The sequence below is a fragment of the Cheilinus undulatus genome, linkage group 17, assembly GCF_018320785.1.
Source record: "Cheilinus undulatus linkage group 17, ASM1832078v1, whole genome shotgun sequence".
NCBI lineage: Eukaryota > Metazoa > Chordata > Actinopteri > Labriformes > Labridae > Cheilinus > Cheilinus undulatus.
The window spans coordinates 3,717,541-3,745,003 of record NC_054881.1 but is presented as its reverse complement, the minus strand read 5'-3'; the positions used below and the strand labels follow the sequence as shown (position 1 = coordinate 3,745,003).

Below are 27,463 nucleotides of genomic sequence, written 5' to 3'. Positions count from 1 at the left end.
AATCTCAATTTATCACTGGTGAAAAAATGAGGTTGACAGTTTGGTTAAAAGTGGACCCTGTTAGGCCTTCAGGTTAGACCTGGATCCAGAATCCAGCCCCTGTGGTGATTGAGTTTGACGCCCCTGCTTTAAAGCCAAGTTTTGTGAGACCTTTACCTAATCAATCTGATCAAAAATGTCCTGAAAATCCTTTGGTTTACAATCTGATAAATGATAAAAATGCCCTCTAGTGAATTATCTGCTAAAAAAACCTCATGCATCAAAAGTAATTAAAAAAGTAAACTTTTAAGGAATTCTTCTTTCAATGGATCTTGTTAGAAGGTTTAATAAACAAAATGTAGAACTTTCTGGAGATATCAGGCTTTTAATGGTTACCTTTACATTCTTCATCGCCCTCATACTTGTCTGTTATGTTAGAGTAGACATTAACAACCACTAGAGGTCTCCGTCTCTTTTACAGCCACTCCATCTGTCCCATAGACCAACTGGGGGTCCTGGGGCCACATTAGGCCCCTAGAACACTAGTGCATTCAGAAAATGTGCAGAGGAAGAAATCTGTTTAGCTCTATTGTTTTTATAAACTCCCTACATGCCCAAAAAAAATTAAATAAAAAATTGACGTAATATTTCATCTGTTTTTTAAAAAAATCCACCAATCAGCTGTTACTAGCAAATCTGATGCATGTTAAACACAAACTTCAGCCCCAAAAATATGTCAATCACCCCCTTGTGGCTGGCTGCGATAGAAGGATCAATCTCGCTGTTGGGGGCTAAAAATGACTGAGAGAGAACGGCCTGTCCTGTGCTCTTTCTGTCTGTGCCCAGGGGAGCTCATATCATGGATATGTTTGGATTTTTTTAACAACTTAGTCAATATTTGGCGATATTTCTGCAGAAAACTCAAATAAGTTCTGCCTTTTTTCCGATGATTCTTCTTCGTTTTACTCTTGGCTGAACTGTTGGCCACATTGCTCAATGCTGCCCTCATGTTTGGCAGTGGTACTACAACGTTTGGTCTCTATCTGTATGGACAGAAAGGTCTGTACCCGTTTCAAACGTAGAGCATGAATGAGCCTGTGCATACCCAGCTGTTTGCATGCAAGGCAATGTGGAGGATGTTAAGGATAGCACATTTGCTTCTCCTTGGAGCCCTTCTACATGAATCCAAGCAAAGATGAGCCCCCTTCAGACCCATGTGATAAAAGCGTGATATGTTCGGTGCCAGTCTAGCTCAGTGGTTGGAGCAGGAGTCCGTGTAGTGAGGCGACAGCCCTCAACGCACCGGTTGTAATCAATTCCTGGTCTCTGAGCATGTTTGGTGCATGCTTTTGCACATCGTTTGTCCCCTTATTTCCTGTCTCTTTTCAGCGGTCATATCAAATAAAGGCCAAAATGCCCCAAATATGATCTCAGAAAAGAGTCCAATCATAGGGGGAGAGAATTGACACTGATATGAAATTTCATCGATAAACCCAAAGAAGGTAGTTCTTAAGGTTTTTACTACAAAAAGGCCTTTGTATCAGGTATGAAACAGGTGCTTTATCATGATTTTAGTTCACTTGTGTGGTTCCCATTTTGAAAACTTAAAGCAGACAAAGTCTGGGATCTTTGTGCCGCCCTTCAGGGGTCCTGGCACCTAGGTTGGGAACCAATGAGCTAAAGGAAAGCATGCACTAAACCAAGATAAAGGCTGGAACAGTGAAACGGTGATCCTTGAAGCATGTCTAGGCACACTGTAGGAATTTGCACAACCATATGTTATCACTACATCTGCAAAATAAGTAAATATCCTGTTATATCTGCAAAAGAGGCTGTTTGGCATGGATATAAATATGATAAACCTTGAGGTTTTGGCTTGATCTGAGGTATTCCTTGGAAAGAAAAGTTGTAAACCAGTTGTGTAGATAAAAATATGATATGAACCCGGTATTTTGCAGGATCAGCAAATGATAAATGTCACACCTCCACCTGTGGATGGTAAGCATAGCTCGCCTTAACTGCATGTAAACGTACTGAGTGAGAAAACCCTTCTTTATGAAATAATAAATGTGTTTTTGCAGGCTAGTAAAACCAGACTCTGCTTTGGCTCTCTTTAAAAACAACACTGACCTTTACCCTGCAACAACCAATCAATGCAATCAATCAAAAACAAGAATTGGCAACTATTTTCATAACAGAAATGACTGATTTTTGTGATTTTTTGCAAGCAGGAATGGCAGACCGATTCCCTGGCTGCAGCTTCATACGTGTGAGGGTTTGAGGCTTCTTTGTCACAATTTACAGTGAACCTGACTTCTCTGGGTTTGTGGACGCTCAGTCCAATAAAAGAAAAGCTCTAAAATCATCACGTGGAGCCGGAGGGTTGATATAAAAGGCTTCCAGTTCACTGTGAAAATCAAACGACTCATGAACAGTCAGTAACGACGATTCTGCAGCTCTAGTCTGAGTGTGCAACTTTATTTTGGAAAACTTCTTACTGCTCTGCTTTAACTTGCTCCTGAGCTTTTTCTGCAAGGGGATTATGGGAAATGTATTCCATCTTTATGGGTCCATGCAGGTTGAAACATGACAGCGTGTCCTAACAGCAAGTGTCCTTCACATCGTGCAGCATTGAATGCTGCCTTTTAAATATTCACTTCTCTTTAGTTTGGCTCTTCTAGAGTTTGATATATAGTGATTTTATTTTGTAAGATGATAAACACAAGCGTGGTGCTTTTATAGGTATGCCTTTGACAGCAGGAAGCCTGATAATTTTGCCTCTGTGTTAACACGAGTCAGCACAACATGGCAAATGTGATATGGATATGATTTATGCACCACTAGCTTTAACTGGGATAAAAAGGTAGCAACCTCTGCTACATGAGGAGAGCAAAAGATAAAAAATAGTCCTGTAAGACTCTCCCGCTGCTTTGATAATTTCTCATACGACGATACGAGCAACAGAAAGAAAAATATAAACGCAGCAACTGGATAAAAATGGAAAGTCACAATAAACTAAGGCTGAACAATCAATCAAAATTTGTATTTTTCTTTAACTAGCAATGTGTCAAAATAGCAGTTTAATGCAATTTTTAACACAAATTCTGCAGCAGAGATGATATCCTCCACACCAGTGGTTCTCAACTGGTGGATCGGGACCCAAAAGTAGGTCATAGAGCTGTTTTCAGTAGGTCATGAATGTGTGTACCCCTTTCCCCATTACAGTGAGTAAACTCAGGTTAATTTCCATGCAAAATGCTGCTAAATTTCCCACTTTCACTTGCAGCTGGAGTGAAATGCAATGTCTGCATACTCTTATTTAATGGCTTGTTCAATCAGATTCTTTGTTTGGTATTGGGGCCAATCTGGAACTTGATGCCACTGCACAACCAGCTAAAGTAGCTTCAACTGGAACACCTGAAAATTCTCTGTGCTCTTAATTCTTTATAATTTTATGGATAAAATCCATATTCTACAGATCAACAGCATCCTAGTTTGACTAGTGAGTGGACGATCTGCCCTCAGTCTCTTCTCTTTGTTTCAAACACTAGTGGAGAGTTTAGATGCCATTCAGAATCCTTTCTGATTGTTTTGTTACCAGAAATTCATCTTTCTCAAATTTGCAATTTATTGCAATAATTGCAAAGTCTGAAATTAATTAAGTATTTTTTTAATTGACTGACAGCCCTAATAATGATAATGTAATAATTGAAAATTGCAATGTAGTCCAGTATAATTGCAATCACCCATTACTACCAAATTCTGCAGCACTAACTCTCAGACATCATGAAATTTCTCCACTGTGCACTCAAGGTATGTCAGTATTTTCATCAGTATATTTTAAATCAATTAAAGCACTTGACAGTTCTGCTTAACACTCAGATTCATTTTACAGTTTTGCTGATTAAATTAGATTAAAACTAAATACCTTTACTCAAAGTAAAGGCTAATATGTGAGGACTTTTATTGACTAAAACAGGATAAAAATGTCTGAGTTTTTGTAAACCAAAACTCTAAAGAGTTAAAACAACTTAAAATGCAGCTAAAACTTAAAGGCATTAAATCTAGCTTCTAAAATGAACCCTGCGCTGGCGTCAGATGCCATTAGGACACTCTCAAAAGAAATAAATGAAGCTGATTTGATCAAAGGTGCTTGCTGTTAGGGCACGCTGTGAGTGCGTAAACATTTTCAACCCTTCCACAACAGAAAAAGCGTTTAAAACTTCTCTAACAGTCAGAGTGAAGCGCTGACGTTTGATTTGTTAAATCTACGCCCCTCCCTGCAGACCGCCGTGGCAGGAACGCGATGATTGTAGGTCGATTAGAACCGAGCAGGATGATGAAATCTCCGAAAGCTGCGATGCGAAGACGCGTACGAGCAGAGAGCGTTAAATTTGGCCCCTAAAGAAATCCTGACACAGTCCAGCTGAGGTAACACAGCGCTGTGAGTGACTCAAAGCTGTCAGACTTCCACCTCTCATCCTGCCTCCCCCCTCCTCCCCCGACAGATCCACACAGAGAGACAGAGAAGTCCAAACACGTCGGACTACAACACTGGAGATGCACAGAGAAAGGCTTTTCTTATATACACTCCCCCCATCCTCCTCCTCCTCCTCCCTCCCTCTCCCTCTAAACCAGTCCTACGGTTACCATAGCAACCGGCTGCTGTTTCCGCCAGCCAATGGAATCCCAGTCTCTATGGTAACTGGCTGTACAGGAGCCAATGAGAGCGAGTCTGTGGTTTCTCGGAGTTCCTGTTTGTCCGCATTGGAATGATCGAACCCGCCCTCCCCCTCCCCGTCCATCACGACCACCGAGCGGCTCCCCCCGGTGCTTCAGGTGACTCAAGTAAAAATCCATGTTGGCACTTTACGCACTTCAGTAACACGAGGAGGGGGGTGAGGAGATGGAGGGGTGAGGAGCACAAGTCAGCAGCCTCTTCTTCTTTTGTTTTTATTCCTCCCCCCCTCCACCAGCTGATGGACCACATTCCCACGGCCGCCACCTTCCTGTGACGTCATGCTCATGGTGGGAAGCTCAAACGTTGTTTATCATCTCATACTGACATATTCCAGTGTCATCAAACATGGAGATTCTGATGACTTTTGTTTAATTTTATCGTCTCCTGACTGAAAAGTGACCACAAAGACGATGAGTACTAAAAATCCAGAGAGAGGACCACATTTCATGTTGATAAACACGTTTAATTACCTGTTAGCTACCATTAGATCAAAGCTAATATGAGGTCTCAGTCACTTCCTTTAATAACATTTCTGTTTGATAACCACAGAAATGAAAGTTAAAATATTAATGTTCATTAGGAACAGATTTATTTAAGCCTGATGTAAAACTCAGTGGCTGCATTTATGTTTAGTCCAAGCTGAGCATCAGATATAGTTGTGTATCACAAAGCAACCATGAAATATCTAATTTTGTACTTTTCAGATTTCACTTTTTCCCTTAAAAAGACATCTAGTACTTTTATTCTGAAGGCAGGGGAAAGGAAGTTTGGTGCTTTATGTTGTTGACTTTGTCTGAGCAGAGCATCAGATATAGTTTTGCATCATAGCATCCAATAAATATCTAATTTTCTGCTCTTTAGAATCCATTTTCTCCAGTGAACTATGACATCTAATGTTTTTATTTTGAAGGTGATGCAAAGGAAGTTATGTGCTTTGCACTGTTGAATGTTCGCGCTTTTATTTTGAAGGCAGAGTAAAGAAAGTTTGGTGCTATGCATTGTTGAGTGTTCAAGCAGAGCAGATGTAGTTCTGCATCACAAAGCATCCACTTATTTTGAATTTTCTGCTCTTTAGATTCCATTGATTCCAATGAGACCTACGGCTTTTATTTTGAAGGCAGAGAACTAGAAACTAAGTACTTGAGATAAGAAAATTTAAAGTAACCAAGACATGATGATTCTCAGTAAAAACAGTCACATTGGGATCATGATCTTAAATTGTCCGAGATTAAATAGAGTGTTAATCTTGAGACACATTTTGGGGCTTAAAAGGTAAAAGCAGAAGTTCAGAGTGAAGCCCTATTTTCATGGGACTGTGGACGTCTAATGATTTCTGAATTACTCCCTGATGTTGTTGTTTGATGTGGTGCATTTACACCTACACTACAGAGATGTCTGCAATGTTCCTAAATTTGCAGACACTTCTGAGGGAAAACATGAGGGTACTGCAAGGCTGCAGCAATGAAATCACAAGGTGAGTATTTTATTCTAATTCTGCATCTTGCAGGTGACGTTTCCTTCATGCATCCTACCCAGACTGTTAACCAGAGTGTGTAATAAATAACATGGGCTGAAGTGCTTTTTCTAAACCTTTTTAAACATCTTTACTATCTGTAGTGAGCTGCTGAAGAAAAAAAGTCCAGCACTTTTACACCTCTCCTGTTAATGCATGAGAGAGTGAGCTGTGTCATGTTAAATATGAAATATTCATACGCCCAAACCACCTCAGCTGACTCATTTTGTTCCAAAACTGGAACTTGAAGCTAGAGCTGCATGAATAATTTTAGTAGTAAGCATAAATAAAGCCAGTGTTTTACCTCAGGTTAGAAAAAATCTATTCTAAATCGTTTAATTGAGTTTTATTTTAATTACTAGAGACGATGCACTTTACCATAGATTCATTGCAGGGCATGAAAATGATGCTCTGCTTCTAGCTCTGATCTGATGGCAGCTTATTTGATGTTTTTAGGGTGAAATGTGGTCTGATCTCTCTAGATATTCAGGATCTTTTGTCTTTGCCGTTGCTTTTTAATCAGAAAGCATAAAAAAGTAGACATCTGTTTGATTCTCAAAGTTTTTATGACTAAAAACCTTGAAGCTTACCAGACGACACAATAGAAATATCTGAGTTTACCACACTGAGCGTGACTTCACTGAAACATGGCCGCCGTATGAACGTGGCCTTTTCCTGATATCATGGCCTCGGACACACCGGAAGATCAAACGTTTCAAGTCTCTCAGGTCCAGGTGAGGCGGTGGTCCAAGTAGAGGGGGTCAGAGGGGGGAGAGAGGGAGGGAAGGGGGACAGAGAGACACAGGGACGTCACATTCATGCAGAGGTTTCTTCACATGCTCAGTCCTCCCCGAATGTTTCTCGTCTTCCTCTCGGTGAACTGGCGAGGTCCCATGGTGAAAAAAAAAAAAAACTATGATTGGTCGTCATGTTGATTTGTGTGTGCGTGTGTGTTTATGTGTGTAAGAGGCTGGTGGTCACACTGCGAGGCGTCAGTCGTGGGCGGGGCTTGGGGAGATGTCAAACGTCCTGCAGCTGGTTGAGGAGGAGGGAGGGCAGGTGCAGTGTGTCTGTGTGTGTTAATCTGTGGTGTGTGTTGATATTTGTACATAGACAGGTGTGTGTTTGTCGATTCACAGGCCGTTGCTATTGCGGTGTGTGAGCGGAGGTTTGGACAGCTCCACCACGGCGGCACGGCCCTTCCCGATGACTTTGGGGGCGCGGCGCAGCAGCTTCTGAGCTTCTGTGAACGCCTCGGTCAGCTCTTTCTTCCACTGCACGAACTCCGGGTCGCTCTGAACAAAGAGAAGAAGACGTCAGCGGTTTGAGTTTTTCTCGTGTTTAAGAGTTGGACGTGGAGCGGCGCTCGTACCTCGCACTGCAGCACGAACTGTTTCCCTCCTTTGATGCGCAGCAGGATGCACTTCTTGTCTTTAATCTGCGTTTCCTCCACCGTCACGATCTGCTCCATCGTCAGCAGGTTTTGCTGGAAGAAAATTGAAAAAATGAGCCAAAGGTGAAGTAGAGCAGAGATAGCGCTGCTTTAAGGCTGAGTGGATAAACTACGGCCACAAAGAGGACGTCCAGTCTGCTATACTACAGTCGCTGCAGGGCTGCAGAGGTCAGACACGGGGAGGACAAAAGCCTCAGTGGACCTTGGGCGAACCGAGAAATAATAAAAAGTAATATGGCAGTGTCAGGGCTGAAGATGGCTTGTATCTGTATAAAATTTCATATCACGGCCCTGCATTTAAAGCTCTATGCTGCACTGAAGGCCCTGAAATCTTTGCTGAGGGTTTTTTGTATCATCATGACTGTATTTATTATAGGATGATCAACATCTAAACCATATCATATTTTTAATGGCAAAAAAATTAACCACACTTGTTGACCCTATCCTGTAAAGCAGTGGTTCTAGACCTTGGGGTTGGGACCCCCTTGGGGGTCATGAGACACTAAGAGGAAAAAAAACTAAAAATATTTTTCAAATTCCACTGTTGCCACTTTACACCAACTTTGCCAAATTTAAACCATTTTCAACATTTTTTCCCACAAATTTTAAGACATTTTTGCGATTTAACACTCATTTTTGCCATTTTAAACTCTTTCAACCACCTTTTTTCTGCCTGTTTTTGCCAATTCTAAACCAATTCTTGCCACATAAGCCAAATGTTGCATCTGTTGACCCATTATAGCCACTATTAACCCCATTTTACCACTTTTTATGCAAAATTTTTCCCTTTTCAACCACATGTCTCTATCTGATATGCCAGTTCTTGCCAGTTTGACCAATATCTGCCTATTTTTTCTTTCTAAGTTAGTACTATTCTGCCAGTTTATATCATTTTTTTTTCACATTTCACCAGATTTCCACCCATTTTTCCAATTTAAAGCCTTTTCAGCCCCTTTGAATTTTCCTTTTACAACTATTTATACCCATTTTTGCTTTTTTTTTCGCCCATTCTTATATAATTTTTTGCCACTTCTTAACCATTTCTGCTACTATTAAGATCCAATTTCACAACGTTTCCACAATTTCTTTGCCATTATTGACATTTTTTTCAATTTTAAACCCATTTTAATTATCTATTTTTAACAAAATAGATTTACAGTTTTAAGAAGGCTATATACTACACACATGATTTAAAAAATAGATTTGTTTCATTGATAAGAGTGGTTATTTTTTCAAGTGAAATATAAAATATGGATATCACAGCTTAACTTTACAATGGACCATGGTTTTGCTGACCTCCATGGTCCCCCAGTTTGGCTGAGCCCCAGAAAGCTCTCCTCTTTATCCCCCTCATGGACGGCCTTGTCTCCACATGACTATTCTTGAATGTGCATGGCTGTGTTCAACCACCTTCAGGTACAGTGGGGGCAGTGGGGGTCCCCGGTCTTTGGCACCCAGCCAAACTGGGGGACCATGGAGGTCAGCAAAACCATGGCCCATTGTAAAGTTAAGCTGTGGTATCCATATTTCATATTTAGAATGGTTTAAAAATTGCTACAATGGGTTAATAATGGCAAAAAATGGTGGAAAAGGTGGTGATTTTTTTTAAAGTAGCAGAAATGGTTTAGAAATGGCAAAAATGAAATAAAAATGGCAAAAAAGGCAAAAATGGGTGTAAATAGTGGTAAAAATGAGTTAAAATGTGGCTGAAATTGCTTTAAATTGGCAAAAATGGGTTAACTGAGAAAGATAAAATAGGCAGATACTGGCAGAAATTGGTTAAATTAGCATAAATGTGCATATCAAATGGTGAAATGGGGTTAAAATGGGAAAAATTGGGTTTTAAAAATGGTAAAAAGGGTTTAATTGTGGCAATAATTGGTCAACAGACGCAACATTAGGCTTATGTGGCAAGAACTGGTAGAAAAAAAAGTAGTGGAAAGAGTTTAAAATAGACAAAAATAGATGCTGAATGGTAAAAATGTGTTAAATTTGGTGGGAAAAAAATGATGAAAATTGAGTTGAGAACCACTGGGGTAGAGTATTTATAAAAGATGTGACAGGGAATGATCCATGTTATTTTTTGGCAATTCAATGAAAGAAATACAGATGTATGTTTGTATATGTATATGTTAAAAATGTTTGTATATCAGTGGAATAGAATATCATGTGGAAGTTTTATTTTTCTCCCTGAGATTTAATTCAAGGAGTTAAACTTAAATATATTCTAGGTTCATTTCATACAAAGTAAAAGATTTAAATCTTGATGATTACAGCTTACAGCACATGCAAATCTAAAATCCACCATCTCTAAATATTAGAATATTGTGTAAAATTCTAATTCACAAATGTTTCCGGAGAATTCATTCTCTCAGTCTGGTTCAGTCCACACAACCACAATTATTCGAGGACTGCTGACATGATTAATGTCTAAATTAAAAAAATATGAATCATATAAATGATAGCAGTATTTTCTGTGCTCTTTTATTCATTGATCTTCAGACAGAGATGCTGAGTTCAGGGATTTTTATCTTCATGACAGGACTTGCTCCGTGTTCTAAAAGCAGCAGCCTAAAGAACAGCGTACAGACTGAAGCAGTAAAACTACACATCCTGAAGCAGGGAGGATGTCTATGGAGCTACAGTGAGGACGCAGCAGGGACCCGGACCTTTGAACACTCACCCCGTCTCTCTTTTTAAACTGTTTTAACCACGACTCCTTCATGCAGAGAGGCGTCAGGACAGACAGACAGATAACGTTCATGCACAGACAGACAGATGAACTTGCTTCAGGACAGACAGACGTGGAAATGACAGAACATGACACAGAAAGAAATGTGCATGGCTCAAACTCACCCGCGTGTCCCCCTCGCACTTCCACTCCACACGGTTGGGGAACAGGTAGAAGTATCTGCGCTGCCACTGGGTGAGGAACGGGTTCCCCAGCTTCAGCATGTATCCGTGCATTATACAGTCTTTACCCAGAGCGTAGTCTGCACCCAGAAACACCGTTAGAACATCTGCAGAGATTATAACAACGACATGTGATCACAGCTGTGGTTATCTTACCCTCCTCGTGGCCAAGCTGCTTGTTCTTGGCTCTCTTGCGAGCTTCGTTCTTGTCCGTGTCCGAGTTGACGGCCTCGTAGACCGTCTCGGCCACTTCCTGCTGCCAGCGCTCTGATATGACCAGGGGGAAGTTCTTGTACAGCTCCTGGTCACTGTCCAGCAGCTACACAGCAAACAGAGACAGAGAGGGACATTGGTAGCGAACACTCGACTCTAAGGTTCCCTGCTGGGAAGATTAAAATGCACATAGCTTTCACTACATTCTGAGTCATTTAAAATAAAATACGTTCACAATCTGTGGCGGTTTAAAAAGATGACTAAGGAGCTAACATGCCCTGCAGTTGTGATCTAAAACTTTCTCTTAGATAATGATGTTCAGGTGTTTCTAATATCCAGATCTCCTCATTTCTACCTCTGACGGGAAAGTAATAAAGAAAATGTACACACTGCATTTATCCTGCAGACCTCATTAGTGTCTCTCTGGTATTAGTTCGCTCTCAGACGTTCGTTTGGTCGTTTTGTTCTGACTTCATGAACGTTCGGGGGATTTTCTTTCACATAACAGACCGGCGGTGATGAAGATTATTACCGCTGTTAATAACTGGCTCTGTCCAGGGAAATGTAAACATGCGCTTTTATTTCTCAGCACAGCAGTGTCAGAGGATGAATAAATGCTACTGCAGACGCATTAATGTTAATGAAAGAAGAAACCAGAGAAGAACAAGTTGGTTTGATTGCTGTAATACCAAAGCAGCCCCTCTCAACTTCATAGAGCTACATCTATGGTGAGTGATGATTTAAACCAGTGTTACTCAACCCTGCTCAACCTCTGAAAGAGCCACAATCTAAGTGGTGAAAAGTGGCAATGTAGGAATAAAATGGCAAAAATAGGGAGGAAAAAGAAGCAAAAAATGGCAGGAAATGGCAAAAAAATTGGATCAAAAGTGTCAAAATAAAGATACAGGTGGCAAAAACGGTCAAAATGCAACAAAAACACGGCAATAAATGAGTGAAAAGTGACTAAGGCAGGCAAAAAGGTAGGAAAAATGGGCAACAACGGGGGAAAAAGTGGTATTTAATGGCAAAAGGCAGCTTAAATGTGTGAAAGTTTAATTTGTCATAACTTCTGAGTAACTTGTTTTTTTGTTTATTTTTATTTATTTATTATTTTTTTCTTTCTTTCTTTCTGTATGTTATATGTGCATATAATATTGTGTAACTTTAATATCCTTTAGGTGGAGGCTTCAAATAAGCCCTTTGGGCTTTTCGCCTCTCCCTGCACCTCATACAATTTGTCATCTTTGTCTTTTGTGTATTTCATAATTGTGCAAAATAAATAAAATAAAAAATAAATAAAAATAAAAGTGAGAAATAATGGCAAACAAGGGGGTAAGCAGGAAAAAAGAGGCTAAAATTGGTGAAAAAAGGCAAAAAGTGGCAAGAAGAACCGGGGAGTGGGCTTAAAGCTGTAAAAATGGATTTAGGTAGCAAAAAAATGGAAAAAGGGGAAAAAATGGTTAAAAATGGGTGAAAAGGAGCAATGTAGGCTTAAAATTGCAATAATTGTGTGAAAAAATGGAAAGAAAAAGTGGCAAAAAAGGACAGAAAGTGGCAAAAATGGGTGAGAAGGAACTCTAACAGGCAAAAAGAAGCAAAAAGGTAGAAATAAGGGCAAAAAGCAGCAAGAGTGGGGGGTGGGGGGGGTGGCAATAAAAGGGGAAAAATAGCAAAAAGCAGGTTAAAAGAGACAAAAAAGGTGAAAGAGAGTATAAACGGGATGCAAATAGGCAAAAAGTAGCAAAAAGAAGTGGCAAAAGTGGGCTTAAAGCAGAAAAAATGGATTTAAATTGGCAAATGAAGGGAAATAGGGGCAAAAAAATGCAAATAAAGGCAATGAAAAACTATAGATAAAAAATTAAGGGTGGCAATTAAAGCCAGCTGTACAAGCTTGGGAATCAAACTGATCAATGGATCATTTCTGAGGTCGAAGTTTCCCTTTTTTAAAGTTTTTTGGGGAATAATATTCCAAATTTAGACTTAAAAGAGCCACAAATCATCACAAAAGAGTGTCTCTAGAGCCACATGTTGAGTATCACTGATTTAAACCGTCTGTGTGATTCAGGCCTCTAAGGACATAAAAAACCCCTCTCTGCACAGAAAAAAGCTACAGAACAAATATTTTCCTCTTCTCATACACGTACTAACTTTGTATTATTAAACACAGCAAAATCCAGATTAAAAGTTGCACCAGTGTGTAAGTCACAGTCCATTTTTGGAGGCTCTACTGGATAGAAAAACGTAAGTGTCTTCCTGTGCATCAACATTGTGTTTATCCTTGCGTGATCCATGTGAGTGGCCACATATGAGGATGAGTAGAATTTACACCACTGGTTTGTGTGCAATGTGCATCATGTAAAAGTATACTGGTTGCACTGGTATATATGACCCAGCCATCTGTTGTTTTTTTTAAGATTCATTTTTGGGCCTTTATTAGATAGAGGAGGACCGTACATGGTGCACGCCTTAAACCACCCGGCCATCTGCATGCCCCCCCCCCCCCCCCAGCCATCTTTTAAGGCAAGAAGGGATGTTGCTCTGATAAAACTACATCAATCTCAAAGACTGTTTCTCCCAGGTCTGTCTGTTTGGAGGTTCGGTCAGGTCAGGTATGGGGGCATATGCCGGTTTGTCAACCCTGATCATGTACTGCTCTGGCCTCCTGGTTACCATCCCCCCATCTCTCCCAGCTGCCCCCTCCCCGACACACACAGCCACCCCCAGCGTCTGAACCAGTACAGCTGATCCTTCCCATCCTTGCTCTCCTACAAACATCAGCATTAGAAACACGGTCTTGCCAACGGTACCAAAAATGCACTGAGGAGACTGTCAGCACCTCTGGCCATCAGTCAAGAGATACTAGTAAGACCAGAAGGACCAGAGGGACCGAAAGACTCTAACATCATTCTCAGATATCTTCAGTCTCCGCAAGGATCACAGCATCATCAGCAAAGTCCAGATCAGTGATCTAGGCATCGGCAATGACACTCCAGTTTGCTGCCCCTGTTACCCGCCCTAGACGCTAGTCCATACAGGTACTGAAGAGTACCTGAGGGGCTAGGACGGACCCCTGCCTCACCCCAGAATCACCTTGGAAGAAGTCAGAGGTGGAGCCACAACATTTCACAGCATCTCTGGATCAGGAAATAGAGCCTTCTGGACGTAAACATAGTTCGCAAGCAACCTTCTACTGAATTTCCAAAAGCGCTCAGTGTGGACCTGCAGTGGCAGGATGCAGACTTCCGTAGACCTCGTAGGTGTAAAGCCCGCTGGTGTTTAGGTAGGGATGATGCCTGTTCCCCATGTGGAGCAGATGAGAGCATGTGACCACAGGAGGGAGGTTTTCTCGCCACTCTACAATTACTGATTTATGAAAACAAAGTTATTATGCCACCCCTGGATAAGCAGGGCTCTAGCTGGGCACCCAGGTCAAAATGTCCATGCCTGCAGATTAACGCCCTAACAGGTGGCCTATGTTACTCTGGCTGCAGAGCAGTGGGCTCTAATGACAGGAGAGAGGGGGCAACAGGAAGTCCTTCAGGTAAATTCAAACAACTTCCTGTGAATTTATGACAATCTTTCCTTCAAAAAAATGCTCTGCATCACTTTCTCTCTTGCAAAAATATCTGTATTGGTCCACTCTATACCATCCACGCCTACTATTTTTGCACCATTAGCGAAAAGCAGGCTTTTCTTACACTTGTCAGTTAAAATACGAGAAGTTGGAGGGGGTGAGCAGAAGCTGCAGCTAAATGTTTCAGAGAAATATCTTTAAAAGAAGCCAGCAGACCAGGAAAGAGCTGTAACTTCTCCAGGTAGAGGCTTAGCCAAAATTCATATCCTGAAGCTGCATAAGACAGAGATAGAAAAGAAAATTCCAAATGAATGGAAGAGTAAACACTGAAAGATGTTCAAAAAACAGATTATTTTTCATTGAATTAGCATATCACTTCATTTAGCCTCTGTGCAAACGGTGAAATTGGAATCCAAATCAGAATTATTTGATCTAAGTGTTATCTCACATGTAAGCATAGCCAACATAACTCTTAAGTTTCCTAGACAGAGTTTGCATACATCTACTGCAGTGAAGTTTTAGAAATCTGCTGTGCATGCTTCCTACAGAAATGTTTCAGCATTTTTTTCCTTTATCATGACTTTTTCCGCCCCCTGCTGTGCGTGCATCCTCCATCGCTGCTGAGTTGGACACGCACATTCACAGGGATGATACTGACAGCACAGGAAGCCTCTGCTGAGAGGAAGTGTGCCATAACAGTGGCTTGTGTTTGTGTGAGAGCGTCTCGTACCTTGATGCCCTTGGTGTCCTCCTCATCAAAAGAGCCGATGTCGAAAGCGTCTGCGGCGTTCACCTCTCCCCGGGGAGGGATTAAAGGAGGAGAGTACTACAGACACAGAGAGGAAGAGGGAACGCTTTCAGAGGAAGGAAGAAACAGTAAGACCACAGGCTCACAGCAGTGATTCCTCCAGGTGATCCATGACACCTAGAGCTAAAAACAAGAGGAGTGCTGTGTACCAACAGGAAGACCTGGCTTGATTGGCTGCATTCTGCTCAGCAAAGGTTTATTTAGAGCCATTCAAATGCAACATAACCAGTACGGGTTTGATGGTTAGAGTCTATTCTAAAGGGCGCAGCTTCTCTTGCATTTATGGTAACTACTCGGTCAACAGAGAGGTGAGTTTCTAAAACTCAGAGGAACAAAACAAAGTGAGGCAGGGAAAGTACGGGTAGATTTGTTCATGCTTCCCTACATTCAGTCTAAATCCAGTGCTGCTCATGTGTCAATGCTGTCGTGATCAATGCAGTCATGTCTACCATCCTGATGAGACAAAGCAGGCTTGACCCTGACCCACATCTGATCTGAAGAAGTAGAAAATGAATGACTGGTAGGATCGATACACCAGAACCGTGACACGATTTCTCACTGGCCTACAACATGACAACAATGATCCATTACAGCTTCATCAGCATTGCAGCACCACTAGTATTATCATAGCACCCTCCAGATCTCAACAAACATTATTATCCAGTGTTTATTTTTTCCTTGACTGAATCATATGACAAGTTAAGACTTCTGCATCAATTCTAGGCTGTAGCTATGCCGTAGTGAGCACAGCATCCTTGAGTATTGGCATGTTCATGTTGCTCTGCGATACTCTGCCTAAATGCTACTCTGCATTCTGATTTTTATGCCAGTCCCTGGTCTCGTTGCCTCGTTGCTCTGCTTGTTTTTGTAAAAGTAAACAATTGGAACTGGTGTATTATGCTGGAGTTAAGGTTGTTAAATGTTGGCCATCAGTTGCAAAGAAGAAAAAAACAAGAGACATTGGAGGGGATGGAAAGTACGGCCGCTGAATCAGCTGAGGATGGGGATTGTTTTGTGCACGTTTGGCTGCTGACAGAGACGTGGATGAGGAAATGCATGTCTGATAAATCCAGATTTCACTAGTTGTACTGCATCTGCAGCCATTTGTCTTACTATAGACTGGTGCAGCAAGATTTGGTGGTAACATAGGATTGCAGTTATACTGGACAATACTGCAATTCATAATATAATCCATGAATGGTATTATGAGGCTATTTGCTTGGTTCTCGAGAAAAATGCAGAGAATAATGACAGTTTTGAAATGTGTATTTATCAAACCAAAACTAAAAAAAGTTTTTAAAGTGTTTAAGTTTAAAGTTTAAAAATAACTTCATGCTTTCCAAAGAACAAATTGTAAACCTGAAAGCTTTTCTGCAGCCATTTTTGTAAACCTATCAAGTACTACTTAACACTAAAATAACTGCAGCCTTTTAATGCCATTATGTAATTGCACTGCCTGACGCGATTGCAAATGCAATTAGATTAATAGTAAAGCACTAATCTAGATCAGAGGATCTTAAATGGTCTGGTATCAAGACCAATCACCACCTCCTTGACAACAAATCATCCTTATTTTTCAATCATAACCAAAATATGCCAGAACAAAAATACGGAGAGACAGCCTTCTAAATAAAAGTACATTATTGACTTTTTGCCTCGTGAAAATGGATTTACCACGCACTTTTGGATCCCGACCCACCAGTTGAGAACTATACTCTAGGATACACACAAGGCTAGAGGACGGGGTCATCAAGTAAGATTCTTGGAGGTCTGCCTAGACTAAATTTCCTCAATCCAAAGTCAGGAATTTAATACCAATATTTCATGAACTGGAAGTGATAATGCAATTATAACAATCTAAGAACACTAATGAAGTGCCAATAAAATTATTTTTGTTGCAAGTACAATAAGCTTTGAAGGCTATTTAAATAAAAAGTAGGCTAACTAAAGACAGCTGTTAATTGTGCCAAGTTCACATAATGATTTACAAATATTAAAAAAGCTAAAGATTTGTTTACACCCTTATGTTTTATAGCTAAAATAAACTCAAACAGGGCTGCACGGTGGTGCAGGGGATAGCGCTGTTGCCTCACAGCAAGAAGGTCCCTGGCTTGCTTCCCGGTCAGGGCCTTTCTGTGCGGGGTTTGCATGTGCTCCCCGTGCATGTGTGGGTTCTCTCCGTGTACTCCAGCTTCCTCCCACCACCAAAAACATGCTCCTTAGGTTAAATGGTGACTCTAAATTGGCCGTAGGTGTGAGTGTAAATGCGTGTCTGGTTGTCTGTCTCTATATGTCAGCCCTGCATTTGACTGGCGGCCAGTCCAGGGTGACACCGCCTGTCGCCCAGTGACAGCTGGGATAGGCTCCAGGCCCCCCACAACCCCGACTGGGATAAGCGGTATAGGAAATGGATGGATGGATAAACTCAAACATTAAACAGCTCTGTCTTTCCCTTTAAGTCATTAGGGCTGAATGATTTGAATAAATAATCTAATTGCAATTTTTTTCCCAGTATTTCAGAGCTAGGAGACCCCTCGGTGCAGGTTTCAGGGTATGCTCTGATCGAGAAGAACAAATCAGGATAGACGTTTATGATGATGGGGACCTTTGCTTGAGAGTAATTTGATGAACTTTGTAGAATCTTTACTCAATTATGCATTTTACTGAGCTTTGTGCCTTTACTTGAAGAGGTTAGGACAGCAGTTATTGGAGGAATTCAAGCTGGGGCGTGATCTAACTGCTATGCCATCTGCGCCCAAATGGATTGTAAAGTTTTAATTGATAGCTCCTTCCCTACACTGTACAACTGTAAAATGTGCTATTATTTGTATCATATTTGCAGTTTCCTGGAGCATTAATTCATAGCTGGTACTCACCCTGACTGTTGCAGGTACAGATCAATCCTATCAGAGTTGGACCACACTGACTGGCTGTTTTTTCCCATAAAGACCAACAGCTGATTGACTGACTCACCTTCTGGAGGTAAACCTGCTGCCAGTCGATGCCTTTGAAAAACTGATGTTCCTTCACCTCCGGGGCCCTGCAAGAGTGTAACAGAGAGGGGAAAAAGGCTTTATTTTTGACCCTTCAGTGCTAGTATGCTTTTGACCACTAGGTGGCAGTGTTGGCCACATTACTCCTCTCTGACAAACACTCTTAATCGTGCTGTTTGGGCAAACAGCCAGTGCAGACAGAGATCCATCAGCGGGCTTTAGCTGTAAGCTGCTGTGAAACGCAGACGTGATGAAATTAGTTTTGATCTTTTGGATCATTTCGAGTCCGTCTTCAAACTACACCAACCAGTGTGGGCAGCATTAATGAGCCGCACGGTGTCTGACTGATGAACTCAGCCCATGGACACGAGCTGGACGCCGATATGGGACTGGGGGGGGGGGTTCATGTGTACGTGTGGTGTGAGTGTCGTACCCCCGGCCCTGACAGCCGAGCCTCTTGGAAACGTCTCTCTGCAGCAGGCCCTCCAGCAGCTCTTTGAGCTCTGCAGTGAACGAGTCTGGCAGCTCCACATTCTGCAAGAAAGAAAGGGGAAGGGAGGAGGGGAGAAAAAGAGAAGAGGAGGGGAGGGGGGGAGTGAAAGTGAGAATTGCTTGTTTGAAAATAGACTGACATCATTTGCAGCTTTCAGTGAAATAAAGACGGTTTCAAAGAAGTCAGAGACCATGAACAAGACATCAGGGCATATTCAAAACTCTCCATATGTTAAATAGTTTAATTCTGACACTCATGTCCACAGATTTTCTATATTAAAACAGTTATTCAAATGTCTACCCACTTCTTCTTATTCTAGCCCTATCATTTCAATCTCCTCTCCTTTTTTTTTTACATGTCTTTGAAACACAAATATCAGCATACCTTCATATTAAAGCTGTTTCCAGTCATGTTTTTCTCCTCCTTGTAAACTACACATGAATTATAAAAAGGGAAAAACTGGAGGCTTCATTCTCAGCTTTTCACAAACACCAGCTGCCAGTCAAACAGCCGACTACTCACTTAATTATAGCCAACTATTTCTTTCTCTTGCTGACTCATGAACAGCTTGACTAAAAAGCTGTGACTCGTTTTTCCTACACACTTTAGAATTATTTCTATAATTTCTCACCTTAAAGCTGCAGTGTGTGGACATTTTGCACTCAAATGTCAGTATCAATTTAAAAAATGACTATTTTATTATATCTATTTCAGGTGAGTTTTTACATAAATTCAGCTATTTCCAACAGTTTTAAAAACTAGAGAAATTCTTCATTTTGATAATTGTAACAGGACGTGTCTTGTTATGGAAGCAGTCAGAATGGCGCCAATGTAAAAGGCATATGTGCATCATTGCTGTTTGAACAATGGGTGTCATATTGAAGAGAACTACATAGTAAGGCACGAACGCCTACAGGAAGCTGCTGTTCTGTTGCTGTATCTCATTCATGCTTTGTTCTGCTACCAGAACTCCATGACCCCAGTAATGTTGCAGCTCTACTACACACTTCGAGGTCAAGTTGTAAAGGAGCTACAGTGGCTACAAGTGGTGGGAGGCCTTGTTACAGTTTAAAGTAGCATTTAATCTAAGGCTTGTAGTTATAAAAAAAGATACATAATTTATTTAACAAAGACGTAAATCTTAGTCTAACTAATTTGGTATTGCAATTTAACTGTTTAGCCTAATAACCCTTATAACAAGGGTGAGATTTGGTGGCTACACTCCCAAACTAAGTCAGAGAATAATCATGGTTTATCATAAGTATGCATGGAGAACATGAATAAGATACAGCAACAGAGCGGCACCTTCCAGTACCAGACAATGCTGCCTTATGTATCAGTCTTTCAGCTTACATCCAGAGTTTCTAAGTCAGGGATGTCAAACTCACAGTGGGGGCCGAGACCTGAATTTAGGTCTAACCCGAGGGCCTAGCAGGGAAAACCTTTTTGTTATTTAAATTTTAACCATAAACTGTAAATGGTAATTTCACAGGTAAATGACTAAGGGGGAAAACTGATGATTGATGAATCTGAGATTTTTTTTAGAGTCACAATGATAAATTTAAAGGCTCAAAATCTGAGATGAAACTTAAAATATTAGTTCAAAAGGTCAGAGCACAGAAACAAAAGTCAAAATAATGTTTTCAAAAGGCAACTATGAGAAAAAAAGTAAAAAATCACGAGTTTAAAGGTCAAAATATGAGATAAAATCCAAAAACGTGTTTAAATTCAAAATATGAGATTGAATTCAAAATATTGGGTTTAAAAGGTCGAAATATGGGATTAAAAATCAAAGTTAGGAGTTGAAAAGGTTGACGTATGACTTAAAATTTAAGATTGTGACTCTAAATGGTCAAGATATAAGATTGAAATTCTAAATCATGAGTTTAAAAAGTCAAAATATGAGATTAAAATTCTGAATAACAAGTTTAAAAAGTCAAAATATGACATTAAAGTCAAAATTAGGAGTTTAAAAGGGCAAAATATGACCTGAAATTCAAAATTGAAATCTAGAAGTTCACAATATGAGATAAAAATTGAAAATCCTGAGTTTAAGTCATAATTTTAAGATGCAAATTGAAAATATAAAATGAAAACACAAATTCATGTCCCTCCCTCAGTCCTTACTGTCTCAATTTTTTTACTTTATCAAATGTTTATTACTTCACAAAGGATATTTTAAATCTTCAAGGTTACATTTTTATTTCTATACTGGAGGAAATCTGCAGACCTCAGACCTACGGGCCAGTTCTAATTCAAACATGATGTGATCTTGCGGGCCAGGTAAAACTGCACCACGGGCCGGATTTGGCTCCCGGGCCTTGAATTTGACAGCCCTGTTCTAAGTCAACAATAAACAAGTTCGGGGCGCAAGTCAAGCAGTTTTGCTCGAGCCCGATGTAGGCAGGCGGCCCGGGTTCAAGTCCGACTTGTGGCTCCTTTCCTGCATGTCTCTCCACCAATCTTTCCAACCCTAACCACTGTCCTCCTCTTCAAACAGAGGCATAAACATGTAATGAAAGCAATGGTGACAAGACACATTCTTTGGTTTTAGATGGGATATATCAACAAACTTTAAACTGACTAGACAATAAAGGGGAGTTACTTGTCTTGTGTAAGAACAAACTTAAATGTGCAGGAAATGTAGTGATAGAGGAATGTAAACAAAATGGAAATGACTGCAGAGCAAGTGCATGAACTCCTCTCGGGGGGAAATGTCTTATACTAATGCTGTAGGGTTTTCTAGCTGTATAACTCACAGTATTGTGTGTCGAACCTTTTATTATCTAAGTAAAAAAGTTGAGTGGATCTTGAACTTCTTGAGAAAAAAGATAAACACCCATACAACTTTGACAAACAGCATCACAAATATTTAGATTATTGCATCTTTGGTAAACAAAGGGGGAGGGGATGGTAATAATCTCTAAAAAATGTCAGCTCTAATAGTTCTTTGAAGAAGTTTCCCAGAGCTTTAAAAGCTTAGATTGTGTCATTTTAGGCCCCTGGAGACCTCGCCGAGTCTTTCCCCGCCTCTTCTCTCTCTGCTGATGGGTTTCACGTTCAGTTGGACAGTCGTCCAGATCTGTTCCCCCCTCTCTTCTATCCATCTCTTCCTGTCTTGGCTCTTGGTCCTGGTCCCTCTCTGTGCTCTGCTTCCATCGTGTTTATGTAATGAGTCCATTCATCACGTTTAATAAACATTAAGACATATAGTGAAGTATTTTTAGCCCTCTCAGGCCTGTGTCACTCCCTCTCTCTCACAGACACAGCAGCAGACAAGGATTAAGGGGATAAACCAGATTAAGTGGCTAGATTAAAATGGTAATCTGGATTTATTGTGATACAGAAGATGATGCTTTCTCTGTTTAGAGGTCCTGCTCTGCTAAATAACGCCTGCATGAGTCTGCGTGTGGGAGGAAGCAGCCCGTCTCCATGCCTCACGTCCTGACAAAACACATAAACGGATGCGCGGATTTGGACGAGCGCCACGCTGACGGACAACTGCTGCTGCTGCCGGCGAGAGTGAGGCGGAGCGAGGACGAGCGAAGCAGTGGTGAAAAATTCCCTCTGCAGTTTGTCACGGTGAACCCGTCGGCGCTCAAACACAACATGTCGCCCTCTCTCAGAGCTCTCCGGCCTCTGATGTGAAGACGGAGAAAATAAAGGAGTGGGCGAGAGCAGATATGTCACCGGGTGGGCTCAATGGACGCCATTCATCCTGAGAGGGGGCTCCATCTGACCCATGACATCAAAAGATTCAGCAGCGTGTTTCTCTGACGGACAATCACACAGATAACACACTGCTGACTTTCTTCTCAATAACGCGCCTCTGATTCCTGGAAACACAACTCAAGGAGTGTTGTCATACCCAGTTAATCTGGATAGCCTCCCTCTGCTCTGATTTTAAACAAAAGAAAACTCGGCGGCGTAGGGACAGAGATAACAGATTTTTCAACTTTGATAGAATTTTAGCAAGTTTTTGGTCATACTTGTTAAAAAATGAATTCAGGCGGTTTGATCAGACCCGTTACCATAGTAACCGAATCAAACACCTAGCCCCTGGGATGGATGACAACTTTTGCTCTGGTAGGTATCGGATGTGTTGGTACAGATTTTCATGAGGAAGAACTTGACTGGCATGCAAAGAGCCATGACCTCAACCCAATCGAGCACATTTGGGATGAACTGAAATGGAGACTGTGATCCAGGCCTTCTTAAAATGCTCTACAACAGTGATACTCAATGCGTGGCTCTTTAGTGATGATTTGTGGCTCTTCTATGTCTTTATTTGAAGTTATCTCGCACAGACAACCTTAAAAAAAGTCAGCTTTGACCTAAGACCTAAGTAAGCTACACTCTTGTGCAGCTATAGCTTTAAGTGTCAACCTTTGTTTTTTGTCTGTATGTTTCTATCGCCCTTATTTGTAATTTCCCCCTTATTTTTCTTTTTTTGCCACTTTTAAACCATTTTCTTCTTTTTGAGCCCATTGTTCCATTTCTTTTCACCACTATTGTAATACTTTTGGCCCTTTTTCTAACCAATTTGGCCCCTTTTATCTAACTTTTTGCTATTTGCACATTTTCCCCGCTTTCTTGCCACTTTTTGACACTTCTTGCCCATTTAAGCTGCCTTTTGCCAATGAATGCCATTTTTTCCCCCTTTGGCCACTATTGCTGCTTTTTGCCCACTTCAGCTACTTTCCACTCATTTTTTGCAACATTGTTACCACTTTTTGACCATTTTTGCCACCTGTAACTTATTTTTTCATTTAAAATGTTCAGGACTCACAGTAGGCTTCCTTGAGTGTGGCGCTCAAGACGGCCACCTATACCTGATGGTGCAGTTGCCAATACTTCAGACAGATTAAAGATTCCTTCTGTAATTTACGGCTGAGCTATCAGCTGTCAACATCTGCAGAACTTTTCACATCTGCCAATACTGATATTATGCAGATATATTATGCATTCCTAGAAAAGCTGTTTTTGCTTTTCTCCAGACGAGCTTCAGCAAGAGTCTGAGTTACCAACTGGCTCCACTGTGAAGAATCCTGTTTTACCATAACAATGGCTGCAGCCATAATGCATTGAAACAACATTTAATTATGACATTTCTGTCACTGTTTTAAAATTCTTCCAATGATTTGCAAGGTTCTCATAGATTTGCCAAAACAGTCTGGAGTCTCTAAAATAAGTCTCCATTTGAAGGGCTATGTAGTCTTAGAAATTCCCCCTACGCCTCCATCTCAGCAGGAATCAGGACACCCTACCAGTAGATGTGAATGTGCCATGGCTAGGGTGGTTGGGATTGAGCCATAATAACGGAGTGCCCAGAATGGGTGCTGATCCATGTTGCAAGATAAAAACAGGGCACAGCTTTAAAAATCTTTACATTTTTTATATATTCTCCTCTAAGGTGAGCTCAGAGAAATTTTCCTTTCAGTTGAAAGTAAACACAGACTCCTCTCTGCTCAGTGAGGCTCAAACCTCACAGAGACACAAGAACCAAAAACTACAGTTATTAGGACTTTAAACAGATTGAAACCTGATGAAATTTTGATGCACAGTGCATTTTTAAGAGCCTTTCTTTTCCAAAAGCATGCCTGCATGGCTGATCCTGACCTGGACGAGGCTGTAAATCCATCTGACCCGGGGGCGTTTACTCACTTTCTTAGTTTGGCTGCCAGTCCAGTTAATCTAAGCCGGGTTTCTGTCATATGCTTCATCTCCTTTGTGTTCACATGACACGGCAGAGTAAACACAGACCGGGCAGAGAGAGTGAAAGACGACTCCAAAACAAAGACATTATTCTCTGTCAGAGGAGCTGACACCTTTAGAGGCTCAGGTAAGTCTCTCACATGTGGACCTGAGTCTCGTGCATGCTCTCCTCACAGACAATAATACAGTATGTAAAGGATATAAACATCTGTGTGTGTTTGGTATTACTGGAAGGCAAACACAGCCAAACCCATGTGTTCAGGGTTAAGTAAAGAGCCGTGCTGCCTTTGTGTTTACAGCCTGTTTACATAGAGACACATGTCATATGTGGATCCGCCATCGTGTGTAAGTTTGTCACCGTTTGTGTGGCGTGTAGATTCGTCTTACCATGGTGAGCGTCATGCGGTCAATCTCGTGTTTGTCTTTGGTCTTGTGCTGTCTGAAGGGACTGTGCCTGAATAGGAGAGAGAAAGAGAGAGAGAGAGAGAGAGAAAGAGAGAGAGAGAGAGAGACATTCTCACTGTGACCGTGTGTAACTGAGGGAGAAGGAGGGAGGAGGGGGGAGGTAAGATGAGGACACAAAAAATAGAAAAACCAAGGAATCGATGCGACACACGCTCACAGTCACACCTTTCAAACCTCCTCATTTCTCATCATTCTTGGTCAAAAGCGGCGCAGCACGCTCATAAATATTACAGCAGCATGAATTAAGGAATGGTAATTTGAAATGACCCAGATCTCACTCACTCTAATTAACCACCTGCATGTTCGAGTGCTGACTCGGAGCTTTAAGAGGGTGTTAGAGTGTCGAGTATCGGAGGATGGTTACAGAAATTTTGACCTTTTTAAGCACAAAGTCCCTTTAGTTTTCTACAGTGCTGTTGTTTAAGCATGCATGTAATCAAACTGGACTGTAAAATACAGTTCTCTATCTAACAGTCAGACTGTTCAATAGATGGGAATACAGAATAAAATATGAATGCTTGTGTGCATAGAACATTTGCAAAGGAATATTTATATAAACAAGATTTATTATACTGAGGATTTTAGCAGAGGTTATCGACCTGTTCTCATTAAAACTCAACAATCAGGGACACTCTCTTCACATTTAACCATTTTACTGCAAAATGGATCAACAGTCTTATTTGATGGAGAAGGATCTGCTCTAAAGATGCTCCCTGAGATAGTAGAGCAGCATGCTTTCACTTTCCAGGGGGTGCATGACTAGAAAGCCCCATACGGACAGACACATATATGACAGAGCATATTCAACGCAAAAAAATTAGTTCAAAAGCAATTAATCCATAGTAGCATGAATGTGAATGAGGGTGCAAATAGCTTTATGCTTTAAAGGAGGAGGCTGGGGTGGAGGAGGTGAAGCTTTGTCAGCAGTAGATTTTATAACTTTTGTTTATATTTAAGCACAAATATCACATGATTACTAAGTTTTTTAATTGAAATTATTTTAACAGTTTTTTACAATAGTAAAGTTTATGATTATAAATCATATAACATTTTTTCTTTTTTAAGGAAAGCATCCTGTTACCTTCCTTCACTGTCTCGGGACCCCCAACCCCACTGTGGGAACCACTGATTTAGCCCATGAGTGGCCAAAAAAGGCCATCACTTGGTAACACAGGATACAATGATGAGTTAAGGACTTCAGATTTGTTATCAACCTTAAGGCCTTGTGGTATCCAGAGAATTAAGGCATTGAGAAGATGCATGCATTTTCAAACCTCATCATAATCAATCAGAGGCATAGAAGCGGCAGAAACAAGTTTTTTCTTAGCAGCACAAGAAAACAAGACTAATTTCTGAAATGAAAACCCCAGCCAGAACTTTAACTTCTTTACAACTTGCTAAATAAGAAGCTTAAAAGTCAGAATCGTCCATCAAGCATCCAGGGTTAAAGGTAAGTGATGATCAGGCGAAGGTAAATCAAGTGTTACTATGTGTTGAAATGTGATTAAGTAAAGTAAATAAAGGCTTTGGTGAGGAATTTAAATTAATCCAGTTTGTTTGATTTCTTAGAGATTAGGGCAATCACATGATTGAGTAAAAAAATGCAATTGATCTCAGAATTTCTAAAGTTAATGGCAATTTGTCTCCCTTTTGTTTGGGAGCATTTTTGGATTTTTCCACTACCTTAAACTAAGTGTAATTAAACTTCCTGTTTTGATAAAGATCCAATTTTATTTTGAAGGAAAATACAGGACTTCAGGCAGATTATGACATAAGTTTACCCCTCCTCCTCTTTCTATTCAAATCACAGATTATAAATGTGTCAGAGCGCTCATCTTAAAACAGAGGATGTCTCAACAGGAAATCCAGCCAACGAGTTCACATGAAGGATTCTTCAGCATGTTTTTCATCTGGGAAGCCCTCAGCTGAGTGCGCATGGATCAGTCAAACGTTTTCATGAGAGAGAACAGCAGCTCCATCCAGCACAGAGCGCTGCAGTCCACTTAGTGAAAGTGATCATATAATGACATGCAGCTTTAATGTAAGAGTCTCAGCTTCCTCGCTTTATCTTCAATGACTCTGATTGTTCAGCCTGAGCCAAACAAGAGCAGAATGCACTTCTGAGGAAACAGGATGGATGCTGATCAATAAATCCACGTCTGAATGCTGTGGATGGCTGATTTCCTTAAACCTACACCGAAGCAAAAGCCTGAATGCAAACATCGGGAGTTTGAAGCTTGGATCTATCCTACACAGGCTGAATAAAATGTCCCTATAAGGGTTTTATTCTCCTTAAAGATGCAGAGTCAGGTCAGTGTGACGTCTGAGGAGCTGTGACCTCAGATGACTCTAACTGGGGAGTCAGCAGTCCTCAGCTTTAAAATGCACATACTACAGATCACAAGGCTTCATATAAGGCTGCATCAAAGACAGACGAGTGTAGGCTAACAGGGATGAAATCCTCATGACTGATATGAAATATATACTGTATTTAAGTAATGCCGCCATGCCCGAGGGTAAGATTTGTGGGAGGTTATTCTTGTCACACAACTTTTAGTAGAATTTCCCAAAGTCGAGCCAAAACTCACAAAAGACACACAGTT

The 27,463-nt window shown here is 40.9% G+C and overlaps 1 protein-coding gene across 1 annotated transcript in view; it reads right to left on the bottom strand.

Moving 5' to 3' along the window:
• grk3 (G protein-coupled receptor kinase 3) overlaps positions 1-27,463 on the bottom strand; it is a 122,939-nt gene continuing 95,476 nt past the window's right edge. Inside the window, exons 14-21 of the mRNA XM_041810410.1 lie at positions 24,783-24,849; positions 18,621-18,721; positions 18,168-18,234; positions 15,117-15,212; positions 10,756-10,918; positions 10,543-10,679; positions 7,606-7,719; positions 1-7,528 (exon numbers count right to left, since the gene is read on the bottom strand). Of these exons, the coding sequence (XP_041666344.1) occupies positions 7,367-7,528; positions 7,606-7,719; positions 10,543-10,679; positions 10,756-10,918; positions 15,117-15,212; positions 18,168-18,234; positions 18,621-18,721; positions 24,783-24,849 (907 nt within the window). The 3' untranslated portion in view covers positions 1-7,366. The remainder of the gene's footprint in view (positions 7,529-7,605; positions 7,720-10,542; positions 10,680-10,755; positions 10,919-15,116; positions 15,213-18,167; positions 18,235-18,620; positions 18,722-24,782; positions 24,850-27,463) is intronic.